At 44.2% G+C, this 26083-nt stretch overlaps 1 protein-coding gene across 1 annotated transcript; it reads left to right on the top strand.

Annotated features, from left to right (window-relative positions):
• The first annotated feature begins 903 nt into the window (after positions 1–903).
• On the top strand, positions 904–22825 carry LOC148655321 (ubiquitin-conjugating enzyme E2 N). Its single transcript, XM_088645834.1, has 4 exons — positions 904–1055; positions 19597–19843; positions 20255–20395; positions 21589–22825. The coding sequence occupies exons 1-4, from the start codon at positions 969–971 to the stop codon at positions 21633–21635; spliced, it is 522 nt and encodes a 173-aa protein (XP_088501960.1). The 5' UTR covers positions 904–968; the 3' UTR covers positions 21636–22825.
• The last annotated feature ends 3258 nt before the right edge of the window (positions 22826–26083 follow it).

Genomic DNA, 26083 nt, shown 5'->3' with positions numbered 1-26083 from the left:
GCTGAATGTAAATGTTTATTTTTCTAGCATGACAACAGAAAATTAACTGGCTCTGAGGGAACGGAAAGTTTTAAATGAGGGAAGAGAAAAGGCTGATGTATTAAAGGAATATTTAAGTTGAGGAATTTTAGTCTTTTAAGTGGAAGCACTTTAAAAAAAATCTCTTTTACCCACTGTACTCAAGAAGAAACACAAGCTGATATTTTCAGGCCATCAACAAAACTTAAGTCCATCTCTCAAGGGTCATACTTATTTTATAACCCCCATCCATTAAAAGGAAGAAAGACATAATGTGATAAAACTGTACATAGGTTCAAATAATTACCTAATAATTACTGCCAAATATATAAATATATATGATGAAAAACTGATTAAAAATGAAAAATATTTCTATATGAAGCCAGTTTACAAACTAGTTCAAGCAGCTGCGTCAGCTGCAAAGAAGTAAAGGTTTATTCCATGCTGAGAAGAGAAGGAGACACAACGTTGCGTTTTATATTATTATTTAATATAAATAATATTAATTATATTATTTATATTAAGATAATGATCTAGCAGATATTTTGTGCAACAATTATATTCCTTATAAGGAATAATATTCTTTATTATTCCTTATATGCCGCGGCTGTAGTGGTAACTATAAAACTGCCTTTTTGCGGGGAAATTAAGACGTCAACATACGTGATGAATATTAGCTTTCACATCACAGAAGTCCTCTAAACGTCAGTTATTGATGTGCATTTTGGGTCCGTTTAATGCATTATATGGTAAAACAGTTGTAACTCGGCGTGGAGTACCGGAGTGATACACCTAGACGTCTGTCGGGACGTGTAGTTCATTTCATTTGACGTCTCGCGGCGCGTACGTAGCCGCTCAGCCCCCGGAAAACTACATTACCCGGCATGCATGCGGGGAGGCAGTGCTGGCATTCACCGGAAGAGCCGTGCGACTGCGCCCTAGCGCCGTGAATGCAAGTGAGAGGAGAAGCAGCGAGAGAGTCAGAGCTGAAACCGCATTACGACAAGATGGCAGGACTGCCCCGCAGGATCATCAAGGTAAGCCGCTACAGCTTTCTGCACTAAACCGTAGCGTACTGGCAGCCCTCTTGCCCCAAGGGGGGACGGGAAAATAGTGAGCAAGCGGCTCCCGCACGGCTAAGTAGTCTTGCAATACGAGTATTTTCCCCGGCTACTTCCGCTTATTCTCTGCTCCAAGCCCGAGTGCCCGACTGAGGCTGGGTTAAAAATACCTCCTCCCTGGTTAAAGATGGCGGAGAATCGGGGCCCTTGTCGTCTTACGAAGGACTGTTGGCGGTTTAAAATGAGCGGAACCGGGTTTTTTTTCTCGCAGCAGCAGATCAGACCTCCCACTCCCCGCTCCCCGAGACGTGCAGGCAAGCGCCATGTGTAGGCCATCTGAAAATGTCATCGAGAGCTGCCGTGGAAAAAGAGAGGGGGGGGGGGGTGGGTGACTTGAGCAGCCGTTTAGCAGTCGGGCTTCGAGGGGTATTTGATCTGATCGCGCCCCGAGATGTTTGCCAGCCGCTCCCGGCGGGTCGTGTTTGCAATCGGGAGGGGAGGGAGGCGGAAGAGGGGACAGGCCGGCGCTCGGGTCCCGCTCCTCCGCCTGCGCAGAGCTTCCCCTCCAGGGCTAAGGCCTCGGTCATGGGCGGGATCTCGCCGCGCAGGGCCCATAGAAATGAATGAGATGGGAGAAGCGAGTTTTCGGAGATGGGTGTGAGGGGAGGGCAGGGCAGGGCAGGGCGGGGAGGGGGATGTAGCCGGGCACGGGTCAGCACGCCGCGGCTGCCGGTGCTGGGAGGACATTTCTCCCGGGCCTTGCCGATCCGAGCTGCTTCGTGACGATCTTTATCGTCGCGGCCTTTTGTTGGAGGCACTGCCGTGACGCTTGTGGCGAAAAAAAAAGGGGGGGGTGGGGGTGAAATGACGCTAGCGCCTACCCGAATCGGGTCTGGTGCCGCATCAGGATGGTTTAGCTAGTGGGTAGTGGGTGCAGCGCGCTGGAGAAGCGTCTAAAAATGCCCCTCTAGCGACGTGAATTTCAGCACCGTGTAGAGCACTCCTACGTTTCATCTGGTAGAAAGACGTGGGTGTTAAAAAAACGCAGCAGGACCCCTATAGCTGCCGAGGAACGTTTCGTTTTAATTTCTCGAGGAGGGTGTTCAGCTCGCCTCGGCCCGTCCAGGCGGTCTGGTTGCTGCTAGCAAATTAATCCGGGGCTTTCGGACCTGTTGTTGGAAGAACAAGCAGCTCCTTTTAATCAGGGCTGAGAGTAATTCGTTTTCTTTTTCAGATTTAAAAGCCCTTCACATGCGCATAAAGCACTGAACTCTGTAGCTGTAGAAGAAATTCTAATGTGTGCGGTCTCTTCATAGGTACTAGCAGGTGATCATGGGTTTCATATAAAATCTTCCATCATAACACAATTCCAGGAAGTGAAGCAGCAAATGCAGTTCAGTTTCTCTCTCGTTGTAAATAGTTCATTGTCCCCAACGGTGCCAGTATGCTTAACAATGTGAAACCTGGATTTGTTTTATACTATTCAGCTCTTGTGCAATTGGTATTCTGCTACCGCATCGAAGAGTGCTCAGTGAAAAGCTGGTTGTGTTGGCAGATTTGTAAGCGTTGCGTTTGCTTATTGAGGCACGTAGTGATTGTTTTTTTTTTAGGTCTGGCAGAGTGAGGAGGTGTGGTTTTGTTGACTTAGCCCTTGTAGATGGCATCAGTTGTCTCTTCCTGTGTAGAATGGAATACGTGTACAGAAAACCTAACTCCTTCACAATTATCTTCACTTTGAGTTCCATTTATCCCACTGCGTTATCTGATGCAGGGTCACACGGACGCCAGAACCATCTCCCGGAGTAAATTAAGGGAAATGGTGTTTCTTAGATGCTGAGTTGCATGACTTTCTGTGCTGTTCTGCTGAAGGAAATTATATTTGCAGATCTGACAATCACGCAATGTGTGCTTGCTGGTTAGAGCCAATTCACAGTGGAACTAACTGAATATCACCGTAAGACCATTTCATTACAGAAAGCCTTGAGGTATAGTTTTGGATTAAAGGGAGTTAAATCCAGGAAAGGTGAAAAATCCGGGCTAGGTAATGTTTACTCCCTTAAATACTTAATTTTAACTTGCATTTAGAAACCACAGAAGGTTCTGGATTTTATATTGAATTAGAAAAGAAAATCTGAGACAAAGCTTGAAATCTGTTATTGTGGTATGTGAATCATTGCCTCTTTGTGTTGAAAATGACTGATGTACAGCAGTTAATCACTGCAGTGCTCTTTAGTGCAGAGAGGGCTTACAGATTCTTGTGCAATGCATTTCATTGCTGATCATGAAGTACAGGTTTTTACTGTGCAACATCCCTGCTTGGTGTGAGTCGCTATTAGTTGTTGGGGTCTTTAATTTTATTCCTAAATAACTCCAAAAAAGGTGTGAGACCAGGTGCATTGGGAGGCAGGTAGAATGATTCTACAGCATCATAGTGAGGGAGTGTCCCTAAGCATGAGATTTTTGAAAGTTGTTTGAAGTATTTTGTGTTTTTTTGGGAACAATTTTTACATATTTTTGTGATGTCCGCCCACCCGATTTGCAATTGACAGTTGTGCTTTCAAGTCTCAGCTTACAGCTATGAGCCTTGCAGCCATACCCAAGAATGAGGAAATGCTGCCAGACTCCCACAGCCCACCTGCTTTCAAGCTGTTCATATTTTTACACCTCGCAGGCTATGCAGCCTCGTTCAGGAAGTTCAGCGTTGGTGCACCCCTCTATGACATCACCTCCGATCTGCAGGTGCCCAGGAGGTTCACAGAGGTCACTTTGAGCCGAGAGAGTCCTGGCCTGACTAACTCCCATCATATCTCTGGCACCTCTTGGCCAGTTTAGCACTGGGCTAGTGACGTGACCCAGGTTAGAACAAGTGGCGCTCGGATTGTAGCATCCTGCCTGCACTCAGAGTGGTTGAGTCACTCTGCAGGCTAAAACAGAAATGGGGAAGCATGTGAACAATTATTATGTGCACTGGCAGTCCAAAAGTCTGCCGAGATCTTAACATTTCTGACTACTCTCTAACGTAATGAAAAAACTGAGCAGAACTGACTGATCAGCCCTCTTAAAACAAAACTATACCCTCTGCGATGTAATGTTGGAATTGTCATTTTCAGTTTTTCTCAAGCAGTCCAGCTTCTCTTTGTAAGAGGAGCATAAGAACCTTGTTAAAGAGGCAGGTGAAGACTTGAATGCAGGGGTTTGCATCTGAAAAGAAAAAGGAAAGGGCAATCATGAACACCCAGAATGAGCACACATTAGTCGAAGGGATTAGTCAAAAGAGCAAGAACATGAGAGGTTTCAAAGGAGAGGAGGCCCAGTGGCCTATGAAGTCTGTTTGGTAGTTAGTAGATAATTGACACAAGCATCTCATCCAGCTGGCAATTGAAAGAAACCAGGTATTGGCTTCAACAACATGACTGGGGAGCTTGTTCCAGACTCCTGCAGCCCTTTGTGTAAAGAAGGGCCCCTTGTTCCCCATTTTAAACACACTGTAGGTTCTACAGGTGTGTGTAGAAGAGATGGAGAAAGTTCACACAGTGTTGCTCAGAGAGTTTGTGAGAAGAAAGTATAGAATTGTTTTCAATATGTATTTGTAATTAGGTAAAAGGGGGGTGATTGTATAGGATTCAAAATAAGTGTTTTGTTCTCCTGTATAAAATGGAATCCTCAATAAGGCAACTTTAATTTCTTTTTTTAGAATTAATGACTCAATTTCAATAGTTGAGGGGGGGGGGGTTCTGAATATTGATGCTCAAACCTCACTGACAAACACTAACATTTGATAATAGTGGAAGTATTTTTTTGCGAAAGAGTTTACGTTGTACGGTGCCCTGAAATGCATTTCCTGTGCACATCCTTTCGAGACATTTCTCTTTAAAAAAAAACAACAAATTGCCCTTATCGTTTAGTAGAATTTCAAAGTGCTTTATCTCGCATAATTGGTGCAGAGTGTCACTTTTTCTTTGCCCTTTGAGTTTAAAGAACTTTTCACTGTTGTCATCAAAATCGGCTAACAGCAGTGCTGAGCACAGGAAAAGCAAGACCCCAGTGTGGTGCAGCTGTCTTCCCAAGCATAAATTGAAGCTGCTTTTTTTTTAAAAGAGGTACGTGCTTTGTTTTTTTTGTCGGTTACTGTTACGTTCAGGAAACAGAAATGTGGAGAGCGCTTCCACCAGCATATCTGTGAGGTTCAGTGGAGCAAGTCCGTGATTAAAATGATGGCACATAACTAACCATGAGTGTTTGTTTCTGATTTACAAGTTGATTTAAGTGCCCTTCATGAAGCTCTGCATTTCCTGATGCTCTCATGAAATGCAGCTTTGCACCACTGATAGTTCTGAAAGCTTTGTCCAGTTCAGTTGAGACAGATCTTGCACTGTAATACGGTTGAGCTGGAGCTTGTGTATTTTCATCCATGATGTCGATAGGCTTTGGATGCTGTGGGGATTGTTTGAGGATTAAAAAGGCTGTGGATGACATTTCCATGCTTTTTAAGAAAAAGCCTGCCTCCACACTTTCTCTGGCTTCTTGAAAGTAATGTTCTGGTGAGATCCTCATGTCAGTTGGCTACTAACTTCCAAACAAGCCCTGTGTGCTGAGTGGACTTCTCTAGATTGCAGGCTTTATGTTTATACTTTTGTTAATGCAAAGATAGTATTATCACATTATACGTGGGGAAACAGGCAGGCACTTTGCAGGTCATGAATTTCCCTGTCCAGGAGCACTGGAGTTCTTGCAGAGGTGGCTGCATGGAGTTTTATGGTCTCTCAGTATGGTAAACCATTGCAGTCAGACACTGACAGGCATTGCTTGTCACGCAGGCCAGAGAATCTGTTCAGAGAAGGTGCGGTTACATACAGGTGTGCCACAGCGTGTGCAACTCTGTTGCATCGTTATGTAAGGAACTAATTTTTGTAAGTAAGTAACTTTTGCATATGAAGGTAACCTGGAATGTTTATATATACATATTGTTGCGTAAATATTCATAAGAACATTACATGTATCCATCCACTTTATCCAGTTTAGGGTTGTGGGGGAGCTTGAGACTGTCCCAGCAAGCTGTGGGTGCAAGGCTGGGTACACCCAAGATGAAATGCCAGTCCATCGCAGGGCACACACAGACACTCACATCAATTGCCAGTTTCCCCAGAAGCCAGTGAACCTACCAGTATGTCTTTGGACTGTGGGAGGAAAGCAGAGCACCCAACTGAAACCTACACAAACGCATGGAGAACATGCAAACTCCACCCTGCAGGTTGTGAATGCCTCAAATGGTCCGGCCACCAATGTGTAGCTTTGGCACATAGGCATTCTCTTACAAAGAAGCGGATTGTGTTTGTTCCTTTCTGTGCCTTCTCTTCATTGTCACCAAGTTTGATTATTCCACAGGTTGGATCGCCTTATCACCTGCACCTCAACAACCCCCTCACTAGGGAGGTGATCTTCTGCTTTTGGAAAGGGTCTGAATTATTTGAGTGGTTCACAGCCAGCCATGCATGATCAGTCAATCCTCATGACAGCCAAAACTTTAATCGATATCCAAAATCCATACACTTTATTATTCTAAAAACCATGCATGCAGAAGTAGCAGTGCTTCCTTTTGATGCTCAACAAATAAAAGTGCTTTTTAGGCATGCTGTCTGCTAAATGGTACCTTCTTGTGGTTCCCTGCTACCTTCCCCATTGACTACTGTTCTTTCTGGAGCTGTGATGCTTAGACTAGCACCAGATCATCATGGGCCAGTTCTACTGTCTTCTTATCCATATGTGATCTCGGTTAACTAGTCAAGCCCTTCAGTGACGTAATAGCTTGCTATTTTAGGACTTGGGTTTCCTCTTTTTCATCTGCGAAGATGATTCAGGTTTTACGGCTTGGAAAATATCACGGCTTTGTTTGAAATAACGGTTTCATAATTAAGAAGATGTTCCAATGCATCGAGTCTTTGGTTCAAGCGAAGGCTGTGATTGGAAGGAAATTGGTGACACCATCCTTGGCATGGGGGGGTTCTGCGTTCTCCATGGGCAGTGCAGTCCAATCAACTGCCCCAATAAAGGCGTTGGCAAATTTCTCAAATTTGCAAAAATGATTTTTATTATACCCACCACATGTGCAATCGCCAGTTGTTTTTCAGTCCTTTATCCAGGGTTCCGATTGTTTTTGAGGATGATTGCTGGCACAGAAAGCCATTTTTGCTTCTTTGGTCTCTTGCAGCCTCATACAGGACCTGTGTTGTGGGCTGTCATGTGCCCCAGACAAAATAGCAGTTAAACTGCTGCAATAAAAAAGTCCTTACTATGTGGTTTTAAATTAGAAAAGCATGCTGGATGTGAACAGTAGTTCTCTCTCAAGTAAAAATGCTCATAGGGTATTAGATTACGGAAGTGTTACTTTGAGCACAGTTTGCTTTGCTGTTTCATTGCAGTATTCTTAGCAGAAAAGTAATTGCTATGAAAATTGTAATCTGGAGACCCTGAAAGGTTACAAATGAGAGGAAGCCATTCAACCCATATGATTTGTTTGGTAGTTAATAGTTTATTGATTGTTTATTGACCTAAGGATCTCATCCCAGTGCTTCTTAAAAGAAGCCAGGGTATCAATTTCACCAAAGCTGGTAGCTTGTTCCATACTCCCACAACCCTTTGGGTAAAGAATAAAATGGTCTCCTCTTCTCGGTTTTAAGTGCGTTGCCACATAGTTTCTGCCTGTGTCCTGTGAAATATGCAGGGTTGACCTTGTCGACGTCTATGAGAATTTGAAATATTTGTCATGCTCTCCCTGTTCAAGGGTAAAATAGTTCAGGCTCTTCGTGCTCAGTGTATGACATGACTTCCTGTTCTTTTATACAACGTGGCTATCAATTTTTGCACACTACTTTAAATGAGGCCTTACTAATGCATTATATTTGCATAACATTCATTGATTTACATTCTGTATATCCTAGCATTTTATGTGGCTTTTTAATTGCTTTCCCATGTTGTCTAGAAAATGTAATGAAGTGTCTACATAAACACCTGTCTTGTTCATTTCCCATATTGTATTTATAGTTTTTTTTTACTACCTGAATGCAAAACTCTGCACTTATCTGCATTAAACAATCTTCCAGGTGTTTTCTTGACACTGGAAGGTCATGCATTTTTAATAATATATTGCATCATAAATTTAATCTGGAACCTTTTGAATTTCATTTGCTGAACCATCTACTTGGGTGAAGGCTGCAGACGTGGCAAGGCTACTATTCTGGAATCTCGACCATCGATATAAAGAGATCCTAGTAACAGACCCCTGTAATCCTCCACCAATTACATCACCCCAATTTGTGTCTCCACCCCCTTAATAAAGGCCCTTTGTTTTCTGATTAAGAACCACTTCTCAATTGAAAAATGTCTAACCTTCCGCCTGCAATTTGAGAATGAATCGTTTGAGGAGCTTTATCAATAGGCAGCACAGTGACAGTGGTTAGCATTTATGCCTTTCTGTGCTGAGGCCCTGGGTCCAATTCCTGGGGTGTTATCTGCATGGAGTTTGTATGTTCTCACTGAATTTGTGTGCTTTGCGATGGACTGGTGTTGGGTTGTATCACACTTTGAGCCAATTGCTTGCTGAGTTCAGCTCTCTCTGTATTGAATGAAGCTCTTTGAAAATAGTTGGATGTAACTTTATCAGAAATTTTCCCCAAAATCCTAATGCTCAATATTGCCTTGGGTGTGTCCTTCACTGTTCTTGCCTGTTCTAAGAACTGTAGTGTGTTCATTAGGCAGGATCTCCCTTTTCTAAATCCATGCTGTTTCCTGGGATTTTTCCCACTGAGTGGTCCTCTAGATCTTGTTTCCAGTAGTCTGTCTAGACCAGAATTTCAATGAACTGTTGTCATGCAGTTGGAAAATGAACTGAACCCAAGGATAGCAGCAAAGTGCAGGTTTTGGGTAATCTCTTTGCGTGGGACTGGTTTTCCCAATACTTCACCGTCGTGCTGAGGTCTTGCCTCGAAACCCTCTTTCCTGCACTGCCAATGTGACGCCGTGCCCAATCCTTTCTTTTTTAAGTAGGAACAAGAAGATTGAAAGTGGGCCGAGGCTTTGTTTGACAAGGGGATTTCACATGCGACAGCTGTTCAGCCTTTCCAGAACTCTCTCGCTTAGAGCTGGCAAAGAGAAAGAACTTGAGTGGCAACAGAGTGAAGTGAACCGCACACAGCTATCAAAATAGCAGAGAAAACCACTTTATCAAACATAAATAGCTTTTGTTGCTAAGATATCTAGACACTGGGTAGTGAATTTTTTATTTCAAGAGCAGTGTAGCATGTAGCCTGTCCTCGCTGTTAGCCAGAGCGAAGTATCTTAAGTTTGTCTTCTTTCCAAGGTTGAAGAAAACGCTAGTCAGGCATTTAAAAAGCTTGTGGACAAAGGGTTCCGACACAACTGCAGTAGACAAAGGACAAGACACCCCACAGGTCCCGTCGATATAAGCCATGGATATAAGCCTACAGTCTTGTGTGGTGTCTTACAGAGCTCTGAATGGATGAGTTAGCCAACAGGGGTACGATGGTAGGCCAATTGTTGTAGTGATTTCACATCTAATATTGTCCATTTTGTTGTGTGAAGCATTGAAATGCTTCAATATTGAATCAAAATAGCACATGTTTAAAACACTTTCTCCGTATTAAAAACATTAATATGTTCATATGAATTTGGTATAGAGTCTCCTGTCTTTATCCTGGATGGCCAGTGTGTCTGTAGGTTTTTAGTCGAGCTTGGCTTTCAACGATGAAATTCTGCTTGTTAATAATAATTCATAATTGCTTTAACTTATATTGCACTTTTCTGGACACTCCACTCAAAGCGCTTTACAGGTAATGGGGATCCACCACCACCAGTGTGCAGCCCCTCACCTGGATGATGCGACGGCAGCCATAGTGCACCCACTCCCCACACACCAGCTCTCAGTGGGGAGGAGAGCAGAGTAATGAAGCCAGTTCAGAGATGGGGATTATTAGGAGGCCGTGATTGGTAAGGGCCAATGGAAAACTTGTTCAGGACGCTGGGGTTACACCCCTACTCTTTTTGAGAAACCCCCTGGGATTTTAAATTATCACAGAGAGTCAGGGCTTCAGTTTTACGTCTGATCCGAAGGGCAGTGCCTTTTTACAGTAAAGTGTCCCCGTCACTATACTGAGGTATTGAGATCCACACGGTCTGCAAGGTGAGTGCCCCCTGCTGGCACCACTGACACCTTTTCCAGCAGTAACTTTAGTTTTTCCAGGATGTCTCCCATCCAGGTACTGACCAGGCAGACACCTGCTGAGCTCCAGCGGTTTGCCAGCTGTGAGCTGCAGGGTGATACAGCTGCTGGCGATTGTGGGCTTTAATCAGCCCAATTCAACAGTGTTTCAGGCCCTGCTGTCTGAAGAAAAGAGGCAGTAAATCTGCGGACATACTGCCCCTCTGTGGCGAAGAGAGTACCTCCCTGACCTGCGCCTCTCAGCTTTACCTTTCTGGTCCTCCTCCTGCAGCAGCACTTTGGAACGGATGGCCATCTGAAACATGAAGCTTTCAGGACAGGGCTGTGGTCATATCACCTCTGCTGTAAAGGTTCTTGTTTAGTCTGTTATCATTTGTCTCTCTCGCTTTTTCGAGAACTCTTTCCACAGATTTGTATTTCACCATTCTCTATTCCTGTAACCTCTGTCTGTCACATTACCATGTATGTTTCCAACAAAACTCTTCCGGGAAAGCCTAGTGTATTCCGTTCCTCGAGGAGCTGAAGCAGTTTTCATGTGAAGTACAGTATCGGTAACACAAGCCTGACTTCCTAGAGAGGAAGAAAAACTTAACAGAAATGCTTTCAGAATGGTTTTATTCAAAATAAGGCTTGTAATGACCTCTTGTAATGGGGGGTGATGTAGAATTTCCAGGGCCTTGCAAAAGTGTTCAGACTCTTCCTGTGGTGTCCCAACTTGTGTGTGTCATTTTGTCATTTCACTTTTTTAATCTTGATGTTTTATTCAAAGCCTGAACTCCCAAACTGAAGACTTCTAAGGGTTAAATGTTCAAGTGTCAGCGGAAACTACAGAGGATAAATGGAAATATCTCGATTGCATAAGCATTCAGCCCTGTGAACCCGAGTGCCTCACATCTTTTTGAATATGTCTACCAACTGGCTTAGTGCAGTTTGTGCTCAGCTAGTTGCTTGGGGGGTTGCTTATGGAAAGCTGTTTACAAGTCAGGACTTTCACTGGTCCACTCAAGGACATTAACTTTGATTCTTAAGGCATTCCGGTGTAGCTTTGGCCTTGTACTTATCATCGTCCTGCTGGAATGTGAATTTTCGCCCCAGTTAGAAGTCTTTTGCAGACCGAAACAGATGTTGCTGATGCTGCCACCACCACGGTTGTCTGGAGGGGTGGTGTTGACTGGCACAGACCTGGCAAAGAGTAACTCTGGGTATTGAGACAAAAATGTTCCAGTTTTGTTTCTTCTGACCACAGCACCTATTACCACAGTTTTGAAGAATCACTCAGGTGTTTTGTTACAAAGTCCATGCAGGATGTGAGATGGGTTTTCCACTATCTCATACAGCCAGCTTTGTGGGTGGGCTAGGATATTGTTAACTGATCTATTTTTTTTCTCCCATCTCAACCATTGAACTAAAAGAGCCACATTTCACCTGTTTCCTCCTTGCCCAGCTGTTCAGTTTGGAGGGACAGTGTCTGGGCAGTATGATACACCTTCCATTTCCTGATGATTGAGAAGACTGTGCTCATAGGGACATTCAGAAACTTTGATTTTTGTACCCTTCTCCTGATCTGTGCTTTTCAATTACCTAATCCCTGACTTGCATCGAAAGCTCAGAGATGGGTGTATTTATTCTGGAATCATGAGAACCACTCTTACTGCATACTGAAAGAGGTCACAACTAGTTACGTGGCTTGTTAAGGTCATTTTGTGCACCTAAATTAGTTTTGCCACAGCATGGTCTTGCAGCTATTTCTATTTTACTTTCATATGAATGATCCATTTTGCTTATCTTTTTGGTTTGAATGTGCGGCGTAAATTGGTATATAACAAATATTGCTGCTTCGAAGTGTCATGATTACAGCCTTTAAACCCACAGGCTTTGTTTAATCTGTAATCTCACGTCTTTGAAGTGGTCCCGACAAACTCAGTGCGTGTAGAGCTGAGCAGAGATATCCTGCCTGAGCCTGTAGCAGGAGGAATTGGTGAAGGGGTCATTATGGGAACCCTTCTCCTTTCTGTTTCCTTTGGAGGTCTGTTTCGCTTTGGAAATCGGAGCCGTGCTTGTTTGTATACGAGTCAGAACGCTGTGTCCTGTAGATTAGATGGAAAAGGTGAAGGGGAGAAGTACAGATTGTGATATCTCTAGAATGTTAATGGGTGTATCGGATAAGTGTGGGTCGGTTTCCCTCTGTGGGCTGCCATAATGGTTATCTGAAAGAGGCTTATAACCTCTGTCCTCTAGAGCGTTTTTAATACTGGTATTTTCTAATACTCAAAAGTATTTTCTAGGCCAGCAGCCATATGACTCTGCAACACACAGCTGGCAGCCCACTGGAGCTCAGCAGGTGTGAGCCTGGTCAGTACCTGGATGGGAGACCTCCTGGGAAAAACTAAGGTTGCTGCTGGAAGAGATGTTAGTGGGGCCAGCAGGGGGCGCTTACCCTGCGGTCCATGTGGGTCGTAATGCCCCAGTATAGTGATGGGGACACTATACTGTAAACAGACACTGTCCTTTGGATGAGACGTAAAACCAAGGTCCTGACTCTCTGTGGTCATTAAAAATCCCAGGGAGTTTCTCGAAAAGAGTAGGGGTGTAACCCCGGCGTCCTGGCCAAATTTCCCATTGGCCCTTATCAGTCATGGCCTCCTAATAATCCCCCTCTATAAATTGGCTTCATTACTCTGCTCTCCTCCCCACTGATAGCTGATGTGTAATGAGCGTTCTGGCGCACTGTGGCTGCTGTGGCATCATCCGGGTGGATGCTGCACATCGGTGGAGGGGAGTCCCCATTACCTGTAAAGCGCTTTGAGTGGAGTGTCCAGAAAAGCACTATATAAGTGTAAGCAATTATTATTATTGTTGTTGTTAATAATAACAATAATAATAATATTATTAAAGCAGTTACACTTTCTGCAGACACCACACAGATGCTTCTCCTGTGCTCGTGTAGAATCACTCCCACCTCATCTCACCCCAGGCTTCTCTCTCCCTGTCTGTTTGTCTCATGGAGAGCAAGCTGGGGTATGCGACAAGACAAATTCCTAATGCAGGAAATTGTCTATGGCCAATAAAGTGATCTTATCTTATCACCTCTCCAGCAGTCTGAACCTATAGAATGCAGGTCACGTTTTCATTTAGCCTGTAGCTAAATGAACCAGCCAATTTTAGCCTGTAGCTAAATGAACCAGAAAATTTACCAGCCTGTAGCCGAATCTCAGTGGATCTGAGTGGTTAGTCAAGGCTGTGCCTGGTCAGTACTGGCCAGAGAGACCTCCAAGAGCAGTCACGGGCTGCTGCAGCTGGTATTGTTGGACCAGTAGGTGTCGGTCTTTCCTCCAGATGGCAAATTTCCAGTTGATGCCGCGGGATGGTGTGCTACCAGGGACACTGTGCTATTGGTGGTGTGATTATGCTTGTCTGTGTGATTATACCTCCCCTTGTAAGAAGACCTTCATGTTCTTGTTTTCCTAAATACTCCATCTTCTTACGTTCAGGTGTGTGTGACCTTCTGGTAACCTTCAGCTCCATGTTCTTGTCACCATTGAGCATGAGGTGAATCATTCCTGAGCAGAGGAGATTCCCAATCTTGAAGCGATTTCATTTCCTTTAAAATGATCTTTGCGCGATTATCTTCTAGAGCTGACACTTTATCTGGTTTCTCTTTCTGTGGCAGCAGTTTTACTGACAGTGGTGGTAGTTCCTTGCAGAGGTACTACACTGTGCATATCCTGAGATTTCACAGCTGGCACTGGAACGCTGGGTTTTTAAAAGAAGAACGACAAAGTTATTTCTTAAATTTGTGCAGTGGTTGTCTGAAACCTCTTTGTAATGTAGACTGGACGCATTGAGCAGGAGGTAGGAGCTGAAGTCTTTTCCCCACATTCTGCTTGTTTGTCCGTGAATAAAGGCGTGCTCTTTGTGCCTTGTTTGGTATGTTCTCATGTTTCTCGAAGTGTGTAACTCGGTTTTGTGCAGATGCCGTAAGTGGCTTTGTTGCAGTACATAGAAGCAGAGTTTCAGATCGAACTGTGCAGAGTTCCTTCCTGTTTCACAGCGTTGAAGCTGCTTGAATTCAGGAACAGATTACAGATAGCGTCGTGCTCATGTTTATTTATATCTTCTTCATCGATGATAAATGGGGGCATCGCCCTTCAGCATAGCTGAAGTGATGTGTTCTTCTAACACATTTTTCACCAGGACCATATTCAACAGGTAAGAATGAGGAGAATTCCTCTGTGTTTACAGGACGGTGTTCAAAATGGGGTTTTGATCCATCTCTTAAAAGGCCAAAAGGGTGAAATATAGACACTTGACAAAAGAGGTAATTGGCAATTATTGGATTTGGTCGCTCTGGGTCTTCAAATTCTAAATTGCCCTCTTGGCCGACTCTTTGCTCCAGGGCAGTTTTCAAGCCAAGTGTGACAATGAGGAACTCATATCAGGTCAGTTTCAGGTCAAGTCTCATTAAGGTCATAGACACAAATGAGAAAATTATGTGTGTGCACATATACACTTATTCTTTTTTGATCCTTTCATCAAGGCTGTGACCTGAATGAAAAGGAAAGCTGAAAAGCTTATTGCTCTAAACTATTTTATAGACAGTCATTTCATATTCATTCTATGCAAATAGCTGTCGAACACATGTAATACGTGTAATGCCATGAGGAGAAACTCTACGTAGAGTTCTAGCATACATTTCAGAAAAGAGTATCTTTTTTCTTCTTACCTTCCTGACTCCTGTATCCTGTATATCTGATGGGTATCTGTAAGGCAGGATGATGGGTAGCACTGATTTATTTATGTATTTTACCCATTTTTCTCAAATGTTCTTGCTCTCTGTGTGTGAGCGTCTAGCAGCGACATTAAGTAATGAAGCTTCTCTCTCCCCCGGCTTGTGCTCTGCACAAAACGGCAAGCTCCTGCTGGACGAAAGGTCACCTACGGGTCTAGTATCCACTGTGTGTGCGGCTGTTCCCATTCCAGAAGACTTTAATCCTCCCAGGAGCATGGAGCTGGAGCGTTCTTGAGACTGCTTGAGTCTGTTTGCCAGGGCGCTGGCTTGCTGTTAGAGCAGTGGGTTTAATTCAGCCGCTTCACAGTACCCAGACTAAACCTGACGCCCGAATCTTTTCATCCTGTTTCAGCATGCGTAGGCTGCAGGGGAACAGGTAACGGGTTTATTCCATGCTGAAAAGAAAGGAAACGCAACGTTTTGGCAGTGGAGCCTTCTTCAGATGTCTTCTTTTCACACCTGCAGAAGGCTCCACAGCCGAAACGTTGTTTCCTTTCTTTTCAGCATGGAATAAACCCGTTGCCTGTTAGTTTCCAATTTAGTGTTGTCCTGTCCTGTAGAAGGTTACAAACGAGAAGAGGCTCTTTGTCTCATCCTGTCTGCTTTTATTGGTTACTAGTAGCTAATTCATCAGATGATCTCATCCAGCTGTTTCTAGAAATAAGCCAAGGTGTCGGCTTCATCAACATAGCCAGCTCTAGAAAAACTAGTGTCTGGAGGTATTCCCTGGTAGTGGTGGTATGTTTGCTGGCAAGCTAAAGTTTGCAATCTGAACACTTCAGTATTGATATCATGTGGTGTCTTATCACAAACGTGTTGCATGTTATGTTTGATTGCGAGGCTACAAGCCTGCATTGTTTACGGATTGCAGTTTTCATTGAGATGGTTTTGGACAGCTTATGTAGCTTCCTATTTAACAGCACAGTGCTCTAATCTTTGAATCGTGTTCCAGGCAGAAATTAAAAATTAAAATTGAGGAAAAATAAAATCCATATTTGTGAATGTTTTCGGAAGAAAGCATTGATGTGTTTTGCATGTTGCAGTGTACTCAGTTCCTCTCAGCTGGCACCCACACAGGAGCACCCACACGGGTGATGAGTGGTGCTTCACCAGCTGCAGCTTTTGCAAAAATCAATGTCCAGAGCTTTAACGTTGTCAGGTGACGCGCAGTTTGCTCCCAATGACCTGAGACTCCTTGCTGAGCTCCTGCTGTCTGGGACTGAAGAGTTCCAGAACCTCCTGCAGGGGGATAGTGCTGAGTGGGACAAACTTGAAGAGCAGGTTTAGCTTCCACAGATGTGTCAGAAGCCAGTCTTCAAATTGTTGTTCTGATTAAACGTTTAACCAGTTACACCCCTATCGTTTACACCAGTAAGTACCACAGCTGTTGTAGAATACACCCTCAGCTTTTAGCAGACAAGCAGACATTGTCTCCTAATGTATTTAATAGTAGCAAACGTGTATCGCTGGTATGTCCTCTTACTCACTCATTCCATTAAGTTTTGTTACAGGAAAGGATAATTAAATTTATACTTGTGCTATGTAAGAAGAGGAATGACATATTAAACTAGGAAAAATTGGAGACCTGTGTCTTAGTATAAAACGTCTATTAAAAATTCCTAGAACTTTATCATGGAGAGACGTGTTTTGGTCGTTGCTTAGATTATTAAACTACAATCTTATCCACAGAAAACACTCGAGTTAGTTTGTGCAAAAAACATCTGCTTTAATGTTTTTTTTAAATCAAAATAAGTCGCTGTACTAGATGGTGAGGTTTTAAAAAAAAATGTGGAAGCAGCCCTTCTAAAGTGCTGAGGGCTAAATGGACCGTTTAGGTTCTGTGTTGAAGAGTTACCTGCAGGCAGTGTGCTGATAAGAGAGGCTTTCTGTCCTGTGTGTCTGTTTTTTGTGTGGGTTGGAACATCACTTAGATAAGGCCTGCTACTCGCAAGTAACTATATTTGGAAATTCAAGATGGAGTCGCTAAACATTATGCCACATGAACTCCTTCCCATTCGGAAGATGCAGATGCCGATGTCCAGTGTCACACAAGTAGGATTTCATCATCTGCTTTTTATTTTTAAAATGGATGCTTGGTGATTCATGCTTCAGCTTTACCTCAAGTGTGGAATGGGATTAGTGAGGATGTTGCTGTGAGCTCGCGATTGCGACGTAAAGCACCTGGGGTCACAGCTGTCCTCATGGGGGCGCTGTGGAGTAGCCTAGTTCCACCCACGGCGCCTGGTCACGCCTCCTCCGCCGGGCAGTCAGGCTGGTTGCTGTGGAAACAGTCGGACAGGAAGCACGCTTCACCTGTGAATACTCACCTCGTTCCCTCTCTGGTGAAGCAGACCGTTTAACGTCGGGACAAGCTCGGGGCTTCACGTTGAGCTTGAACTCTGGGACTCTGAAGTCACCAGAGTTTCTGGGTTTCTAGTTCCCCATCTTGCACTCCGTTTGGGTTTTTTCACCCTGTTTTGTTTAGGCTGTTTCTTGGACCTCCCCTTTGGTTTGATCTGTGATTTACCTGCGCTACAACCCTTCCTGCTTAGTCCCGACCTCGGCTTGTGGATTTCCCTCTGTGCTTTCGCTCTGTGTCACTCGGTTTTAAACCCCATCTGGAGCGACTGCGTTCTGTCTGTTTGTTACTCCTGCCTGGTGTTGAGCAACTTTCCCGAGCCTACCCTAGGGTTCGTCTTGTAACCCACAGGCCACTAGTACAGTTCTAACCTTAAACCGCAGTCATTACATCCTGTCCCCCATGTCTGTTCACATCCTCCATAGAGCTGACCCAGACCTCATGCCCTGTGCAAATCAATATAAACGGGACAGATAACAAAAGCGCGTGATGGAAAATGAGTGTGACAGTATGGAGTTGAAAAAAGGAATATTATGAAAAGCACCATGAGGACTGAAAAGAACTTTGAGTCCTTTAAAAAAAAAAGGGAACATAAGTTCTTTTTAAAGGACTTCAGAACCGAAAAGGTGCTTTGAGTCCTTTTCATCTGTGATGGTCAGGGAGAGGAGTGGCTTTTGACCGGAACCCCCGAGAATGTTCTGGAAGCCTTGGAAACTCTAGGTGTTCTAGAACACCTCTCGGGCCGCGCTGGGCCCGTCGCCCCGAGTACGTGGGAACCCCGGATAAGGAGGAAGGGGGGGGGTGGACTCTAGCGATGCGACGCGTGTTGCGGGTTCAAACCCACTGCGGTTGCACCACTGAACAGTGTTCTCCACGCGGCTTACTCTGATAAGTGCCACAAGAGGGTACTCTCTGGGGGGGGCACAGTGGTGCAGTGGTTGGCATTGTTGCCCCCACAGCGCCGGGTCCACTTCCGGACCTGTGCTGCTGTCTGTGTGGAGTTTGTTTGTTCTACTTGGGTCTCCTCACGGAATGTGTGGGTAAGTTACTTGGTTTCTGAGAAAATTGTCTGGTTGGCGTGTCTTGGTCTGCCCGCCCTGCGGTAGACTGGCGCCCTGTCCAGGGTCTACCCTGATTTGTGCCCATTGCTTGTCGGGGTAGGTTCTGGCTCCCCCGTGACCCTGAATTGGATGAAGCGGGTACAAAATGGCTTAGGTGGGCACTTTCTTGGGTAAAGCGGTCAATGGTGAGCCCCCCCATCATCTGGTAGCTCCATTGTGGAGTAGCGTCAAGTCTGGTTGTGCGTGACCAGAAACAGCTGACCAGTTTTAATTTCGCATGCCAGAGTCTTGAAGAGAAGGAAGCCAGGAGGCTGTGTGGACACCCGAGTTCAGTCGGGCTTTGATTTGCATTGTCGTCCCCTGGCCCCTTCTGTAAGGGATATGCATGAAAAGTTACATAACTCAGTGCTCTTCGATCACAGCAGGTGCGCAAAAATGGATCTGTTCTTAGAAAGCTTTTGAATGGTTAATGCTCGTGGAGCTGATGGCTGTAGCGCTTTATTAATCAAGCGAATCTGGCTTTCCGTCGGACTAAATTGAAAGCTGAAGCTCTTTCCGGATGTTCTGCACAGAGTGGTGTGCACGAGCGCTGAGGAGGAAGATTTGATCTGAAAATCAGCGAGGAGGGTGGGCCTTGTGGCCGGAGGTCTGGAGCATTGCAAGGGAAACGTTTCCGAGAAGGAATCGCGACAGCAGTCCTGTTTCATAGGTCTTTTGCAGGCACTCCAGGTGCAAAAAATGAACGGACCTGCTCCTGCATCTTAAAGCAGGTGGATGCATAAAGGAGTAATTCCTAAGTAGTCCCTGGTGTTTGCCTCGCTTATCTATGTTCTGTAATTTCGGGCTTTGTATGGAAATCTTCTTTCGAAATGTCTACCCCAAAGCCAGGCTGTCACGTGTTAGGAATGGTTGCAGTCGGGTTATTGGTAAACTGCTGGTCATTTGTAAATCAACTTAATACCCGAATGATTGTTTGGGAAGTGGCTTGCTTTGGGAGGGGCGGTGTCTCGGGTTTCTCCGAGGTTGGGCTCGGCGTGTTCAAAAGACCACCTCTCTCCTCTCTGCCCCCCCAGGAGACGCAGCGCTTACTGGCAGAGCCCGTTCCCGGGATCAAGGCGGAGCCGGACGAAGGCAACGCCCGCTATTTCCATGTGGTCATCGCGGGTCCACAGGATTCCCCCTTTGAGGGAGGGACTTTTAAACTTGAACTTTTCCTTCCGGAAGAATATCCTATGGCTGCTCCTAAAGTTCGATTCATGACCAAAATATATCACCCTAATGTAGACAAGCTGGGAAGAATATGTCTAGATATTTTGAAAGGTAAGTGGCCTTTTTTTTGCTCTTCTAGGCCTGTAAGTGAGCAGTAGAAACGGCTAGTCTACGATTAAACATTTAGCAGTTTCGTGATGTGTGCGGCCTGTGGAGCACCATTATTAAAAGGCAGCAGGTTTAATGAGATTTATTTGCCTTAGTGTTTGAGTACATCGTCATTAATCAAGCGGGGAAAGAGATCAAGGTAAACTTGTAAACCCACTTTTTTTGTGTGATTGTATCTTTCGGCTCATGTGATTATCTCGTCACCAGACTGCTGATTACATTATAAATAGATATTAGATTTAGGTATCAATGGATTTTTTTTGGCGAAAGGGCTACACGATTGTTTGATTAATTGATTCCTGGCGCGAGTTCGTCATAATTCAGTGTCTGATATCTAGTTTATTTGTGGTCTAGATAAGTGGTCTCCAGCCTTGCAGATTCGCACAGTTCTGCTATCAATCCAGGCATTATTAAGCGCTCCTAACCCCGATGATCCACTAGCAAATGACGTTGCAGAGCAGTGGAAGACCAACGAAGCTCAAGCCATAGAAACAGGTGAGTTTTTTTTCCCCCACTTGGTAGCAGTCCATGTATAATAAATATAAACATATAGGATGAAGTGTAAGGTAACTTTTTAATTTAGTATTACCACCATGTAGTCAGGTCTCTCCAGATATGAGTAGCTAAGCAAGTCTGGGTCTGGTCAGCACTGGGACCTCTAAGGACAACCAGGTTGCTGCTGTAAGAAGTGTTTGTAGACCAGTAGGAGGTGCCCTTCCCTCTGTAACTGTTTCCAAAACCACTGCCAGATACAGTAGGGTAAACAGGCACTGTAATAATAATAAAAATAATTGCTTACACTTATATTGCGCTTTTCTGGACACTCAAAGTGCTTTACAGATAATGGGGACTCCCCTCCACCACCACCACCAATGTGCAGCCCCACCTTGATGATGCGACGGCAGCCATAGTGCGCCAGAACGCTCATCACACACCAGCTCTCAGTGAGGAGGAGAGCAGAGTAATTAAGCCAATTCGAGATGGGGATTATTAGGAAGCCATGATTGATAAGGGCCAATGGGAAATTTGGCCAGGATGCCGGGGTTACACCCCTACTCTTTTCGACCACCTGTAGGAGGTGCCATCCTTCAGATGAGATGTTAATTCAGTCATCTTTATTCATTAAAGAACACATGGCACTATTTGTCATAGTACTATTACACTTTAGTACACATTACTATTTGCGATAGTAAAGTCATAAACCCTTGTGTCCAGAACTAAATTTCCCTCTGGGTTTACACAATCTGACCTCCCTGTGGATTCCCCCTTAATTCATCTGTTGAAAACGAATCTCTGGGATGACATGCTGAATTAGTGGGCTGCCTGCAGAGAGTGTCACCCAGGCAGGGTCTGAAGTTCAATTCAAGTAGATCCCCTCGTTCATGTGAAGCACTTTAGGATGGAACGTGTTATAGGCATGAAACATCATTCAACACATTTTTTGTTCAGCTGTAGTATTTTTAATAATTCAGGAAAGCCTGCTAGGTCTTTTGCATGTTTTTTTCCTAAGTGTCTGCCTCATCAGTTTGATTCTGATGTTATAGCTCCTTGCAGTTCGAAATCGCTCCAGATCACATGTTCCCAATGGGCTCTCCGGAGCTCCACCTCCTCAGTCCTTCTGATCAGAGTAGCGTCTGTGTCGCTGTTCTCATATCGGGGTTTTTTTTGTTCTCCTTTTTGTTTTTCAGCCCGGACATGGACTAGGCTTTACGCCGGCAACAACATCGAAGTCTAATTGGATGTCGCGTTATGACACCCAACTCCTCTCCTGTTCTGCCAAGACCTCTTCCTCCTTCGTTTGCATCGAAAGGACAACAGTCTTAGAAAAAAAATAAATGACAGATTTAAAAAAAAAGAGCAAAAGCCAGACAACTTCAGTCCATTGGTGATTTAAATGCACATTTAGCCAATATTCGTCTTGTCCTGGTTCGCTGTTATTATGCATGAGCAGAGGCGCTGAAACCTCTCACATGGCTTTCCCTATTCGTTTCTGAAGCAGTGGCCTGCCTCTGCTTTGATTTGCATATACCTGGCTTTGTTGGGCTGTACTGCAGTTCGACTGGGCAGGTTTAGCTGCGGGAGACAGTATGTTTATTTTTTTCTTTCCCTTTTGGCTTTTTTTGTTCTCTCCTTCTTTTCCTTTCGTTCTCGTGATGACGCTAATGGTTGATTAACGCAGCTGATTAGAACAACTTAGAATGTGCCCTTTAGCCAGGTCTGGCTCACCCTTTAGATGCTGTAGGAAAAAAAAAGAAATGAAAAGCTTGGCTTTTTTTTAAACATCCGACTTTAAAAAATTGTTACACGACAAAAATGAATTAAGCCACCACCACCGCTCTCACTAATAACATTGTGACTGCTGTCAAGTGTAGACCCTAATATAGGCTTGTGACTTTTTGTATGGCTTGTCTGGGGATAAAAAAAGACATTCTGTAAATCTTACGTTTTAGTAAAATATTTTTTTGTTATTCTATTTGGTCTTAGTATTTTATTTTGATGTGTTGATTTCAACTTTTACATGTCTTTGCCATACAATTGGGTTCTGAAGGTTATAGAGTCTCTGTTGTTTTCTTTTAAAGATCATGTTCCATATTTGTAATGCATTAAAAAGGCTCATTTAGTGCTCCTCTACTGCAAGCATTTCTTTATTTCCCAAAGTTCCTGATCTGAAACTGTCAGTTTTAACTAGGAAGTTGGAGAAGCCGAGAAAAAATGTGACTGGTGTTGCATTTAAACTCCCCACGTGTCAGAACAGCTCATCAGGATTGGTACTAGGTTAAAGGCTGTACGAAATTAACGGGTTGTAAATTCGTTCTTTATATACAAACAGGAGAAAGCTTTCCTACTGTTAAAATGCTCTGAAAACATCACCCCACCTACATATTTTTGTTCTTTCTGTAAATAAAATCTGTTGATTAATAAAGAGACAGTTATCTATGTCTTCTTGGATACACAGTAAACTTGCTTACAGCCAAAAGTGTTGAACATGGAATCACTGATGAGTGAAGGGTTACATTTGGAAAATAATGAAATTTAAGTTTGATTTGATTGTAACGAAGATGGTATTCCTGGTTCCAGTTCTCTTAAGATAAGATCACTTTTTTGGCCATATACAATTTCTTGTATTAGGAATTTGTCTTTTCGCAGACCCCAACTTACTCTCCATGAGAGACACAGACAGAGAGAGAAGCTTGGGGTCAGAGCACGGGTTAAGTCATTTATATGGGGCCCCTGGAGCAGCTGGGGTTAAAGACCTTGCTCAGGGGCCCAACAGAGTAGGATTCCTCTGCCGGCTGCGGGATACAAACCGGCAACCTTCCAGCCACAGGCACGGAGCCACCAGTGCGCCCCCAAATAATTATTTTTCCATCAATTTCCAACCCTCTTTATCCGATTCAGGGTCGTGGGGGAGCCAGGGCCTATCCCAGTATGGGACACCAGTCCATCACAGGACACACCCAGAAACGCATTCGGATACACCAGCGCTGATTGTCCAAAAGCCCCAGCAAACGTGGGAAGAACATACAAGCTCCATGGAGCTAGCACCCTCAGGACCCCACTGTGCCACCCCTGTTAGTTTTTGTACATCTTAAATTCAAATTTATGACTTGGTAATGACTGGCCTTAATTCTATCCAGCCACATGATTGAAGCCGATACCCTTCTTTTAAGAAAAAAGATCCTTGGATCCAACTAGCTACTTATTACCAAATGGTTTCTTGTTTGTAACCGTTACATTCTTAATGTGGGTAACTTGACTTGCAGTTAAAAATGGAAGGCAGGAAGATTGCAGTTGCAGTGTGTCATTTGTCATGTCTGGACAGTCCTGGTTCAAGATTGTTTTTGTGATTTGGATATTCCGGGCTTTCCTGATGGGCTTTCCATTTTAGTTCCCTGACAGATCTTGGATCATGTCCTCATCTCAACATGTCGCCTTACCTGGGCATATGTTTTCACAACTGAAGGAAATCTCCAAAATTCAGCTTTAAAGCCTTACCTAGTAGCTGGAAACTTGAGTTTCTTTTGTGGGGGGCAGCTGTGCACAGTACTTTGTCAGTTTCCCATCTCACTTGGCATGAGAGGTGTCATCAGAGGTGTGTCCTGCATCGTTCTGTTGTTGCGTTGTGTTGTGCCACCCTAGAGGAGCATCCCTGGCAGGTTGGACCTGGTTCCCAGTGCTCCACAGCTGAGGATGTGATCTGGGCTCAGTCCCAAGCCCCCCGACCGAACTGCGCCATCTGGCGTAGCTTAACGAGCCGCTGCCTACAGCGAGCGGCTGTAAGAGGTTTGGCGGCAGCTCACGGGTGAGTTTAAGCAGCTTGCAGCGAGAGCTTCCTCCGTTGGCGTGCAGAAGATGTTAGAGGGGAAGTGTCTGGAACAGAAAGGGAATTCATCTGGCGGATTGCATGGCTGCTTTGGTGTGCCGCACCTTGAATACCTTCCTCCCAAGATCTTCGTGTTTGATGCAAATGGGGGAACTCTCCCCTTTCACCCCCGGGTGCTGCCGTAGAAATTATTTGTTTTAACTCTGGGTTGTGTGTGTGTTGCAGTTTCGAGGGAGGTAATATGTTTGGGCCATGTTCATTGATTTGCTAGGACAAAAATGCAGGGCCTACTAGTTCCTGTTGACATTCAAAATCAAAGTCATTGACATTGTAATGAAACGGGAGAGGTTGCAAAGGAGCTGGGCCCATGTGGCGTGTGAAGCTTGTTTGATCTTTGCACGAATGGTTCGAATACATCCATTCAGATATGTTTTTTGTAAGAATTTAGGAAGTTGGCAATGACAGGAAGCTTTTTCCAGACTCCCTCAACCCTTTTGGTAAACAAGTGCCTCGTGTTCTCAGTTTTCCATACACTTTGTGTGTGTGTACTGTGGGGGAAAATGGAATATTGGAGACGGCAGGGCAATACATTTTCTGTTATTTGGGTGACCTTTTCAGGAAATCGGGAAAACCCCTTAAAATATCCCTGGGCTGCACCGATGTATCCAGCTGCATGTTTATTAGTCATTATTAATTGTCAAACAAAACATCTTTCTGCCACTGTCACAAGACTGCAATGAAGCTCGCATTCAAGTAAAATATAAACTGCAAAGTTTTTAATGCTAAATTGATTATTTAAAATTATTGATTTGCTGCGTTTTTAATTGGAAAATCCTTCATCTGCTTTACATGACGGATTTTATGTGCGTTTCAGTTTCTCTGTCTCTGTGGGTGGGGGGGGCAGTGAAGAGAAATGAAAACCTTAAACCCTAGTTGGGCTTGAAGTAAATGATACGGCAGAACTCTTTCCTTGGAATGAGCCTTTTCAGAAAATTGTCTCTTAATTCCCAGCATTGTGCAATTCAGCTGAAGCCTCATCTATATTTGAGGATTCTCATTAAGGGAAGAAGCCTCTAATCAGAAAAGAGAAGCTGCCAGCAGAGTGAGTGAAATTTCAGCTGCTGCAAAGTGGATGCAGACTTTCAAAGAAACTGATCTTGCCGAAGGCACCTTTGAAGAAGGGGGGGGAGTCGTGTACTGTGCATCTTTCTCTGCGAAGAAAGGAATCTGACACCCTCAGGTCATAATACAGTGCTCTTACACTCCAGAGGTGAGAATCTCGGACCTGGTTAGGTTGAAGAATACTATTAAAAATGCAGATAACATCACTGCTGTGACATCAGGGCTCAACCATTGGCCTTACTGCCAAAGAACAATTTTAATTGTGTTTCAAAATGGCAGGGAAGCGAGGGCAACAGGAACATTCAATTGAAAAATTTGGTAAGTAGAAAAACGTTGAAGATTTCAGTTTTTAAAATCTTTTGAACAGATGATCACTATTTTTTTTTAAATCTGTTCCCAGTCTCGGAGATTGATCATTACATGCACATTGAGACTGTTCAAGGTGATTGTGGCGACGCTGGTAATTTGTGTGTTTGTCGTCCACTTCAGTGGGTGGACTCGTACAGTAAGGGCAGCATGACCAGCGACATGTCGACTCATGATTCACAGATCTGCTCACAGAGATTATGACAGGCATGAGTCAGTGTTCTATAGCACACAAGGCAATTGTTTTCTAGTTCTTTTTGCAGGCTTTGCTGAAGTGTATAAATTTCAGAAACATAGACCCAGCTAGGGTAAAGACCCTATTAAAAAAAATAGACCAAGACTGATTGTCAATCACTCTGACAGAACGTGAG

Source organism: Lepisosteus platostomus, chromosome 9 (genome assembly GCF_059453375.1).
Source record: "Lepisosteus platostomus isolate fLepPlt1 chromosome 9, fLepPlt1.hap1, whole genome shotgun sequence".
Classification (NCBI taxonomy): domain Eukaryota; kingdom Metazoa; phylum Chordata; class Actinopteri; order Semionotiformes; family Lepisosteidae; genus Lepisosteus; species Lepisosteus platostomus.
This window is presented reverse-complemented; position numbering and strand designations above follow the sequence as displayed.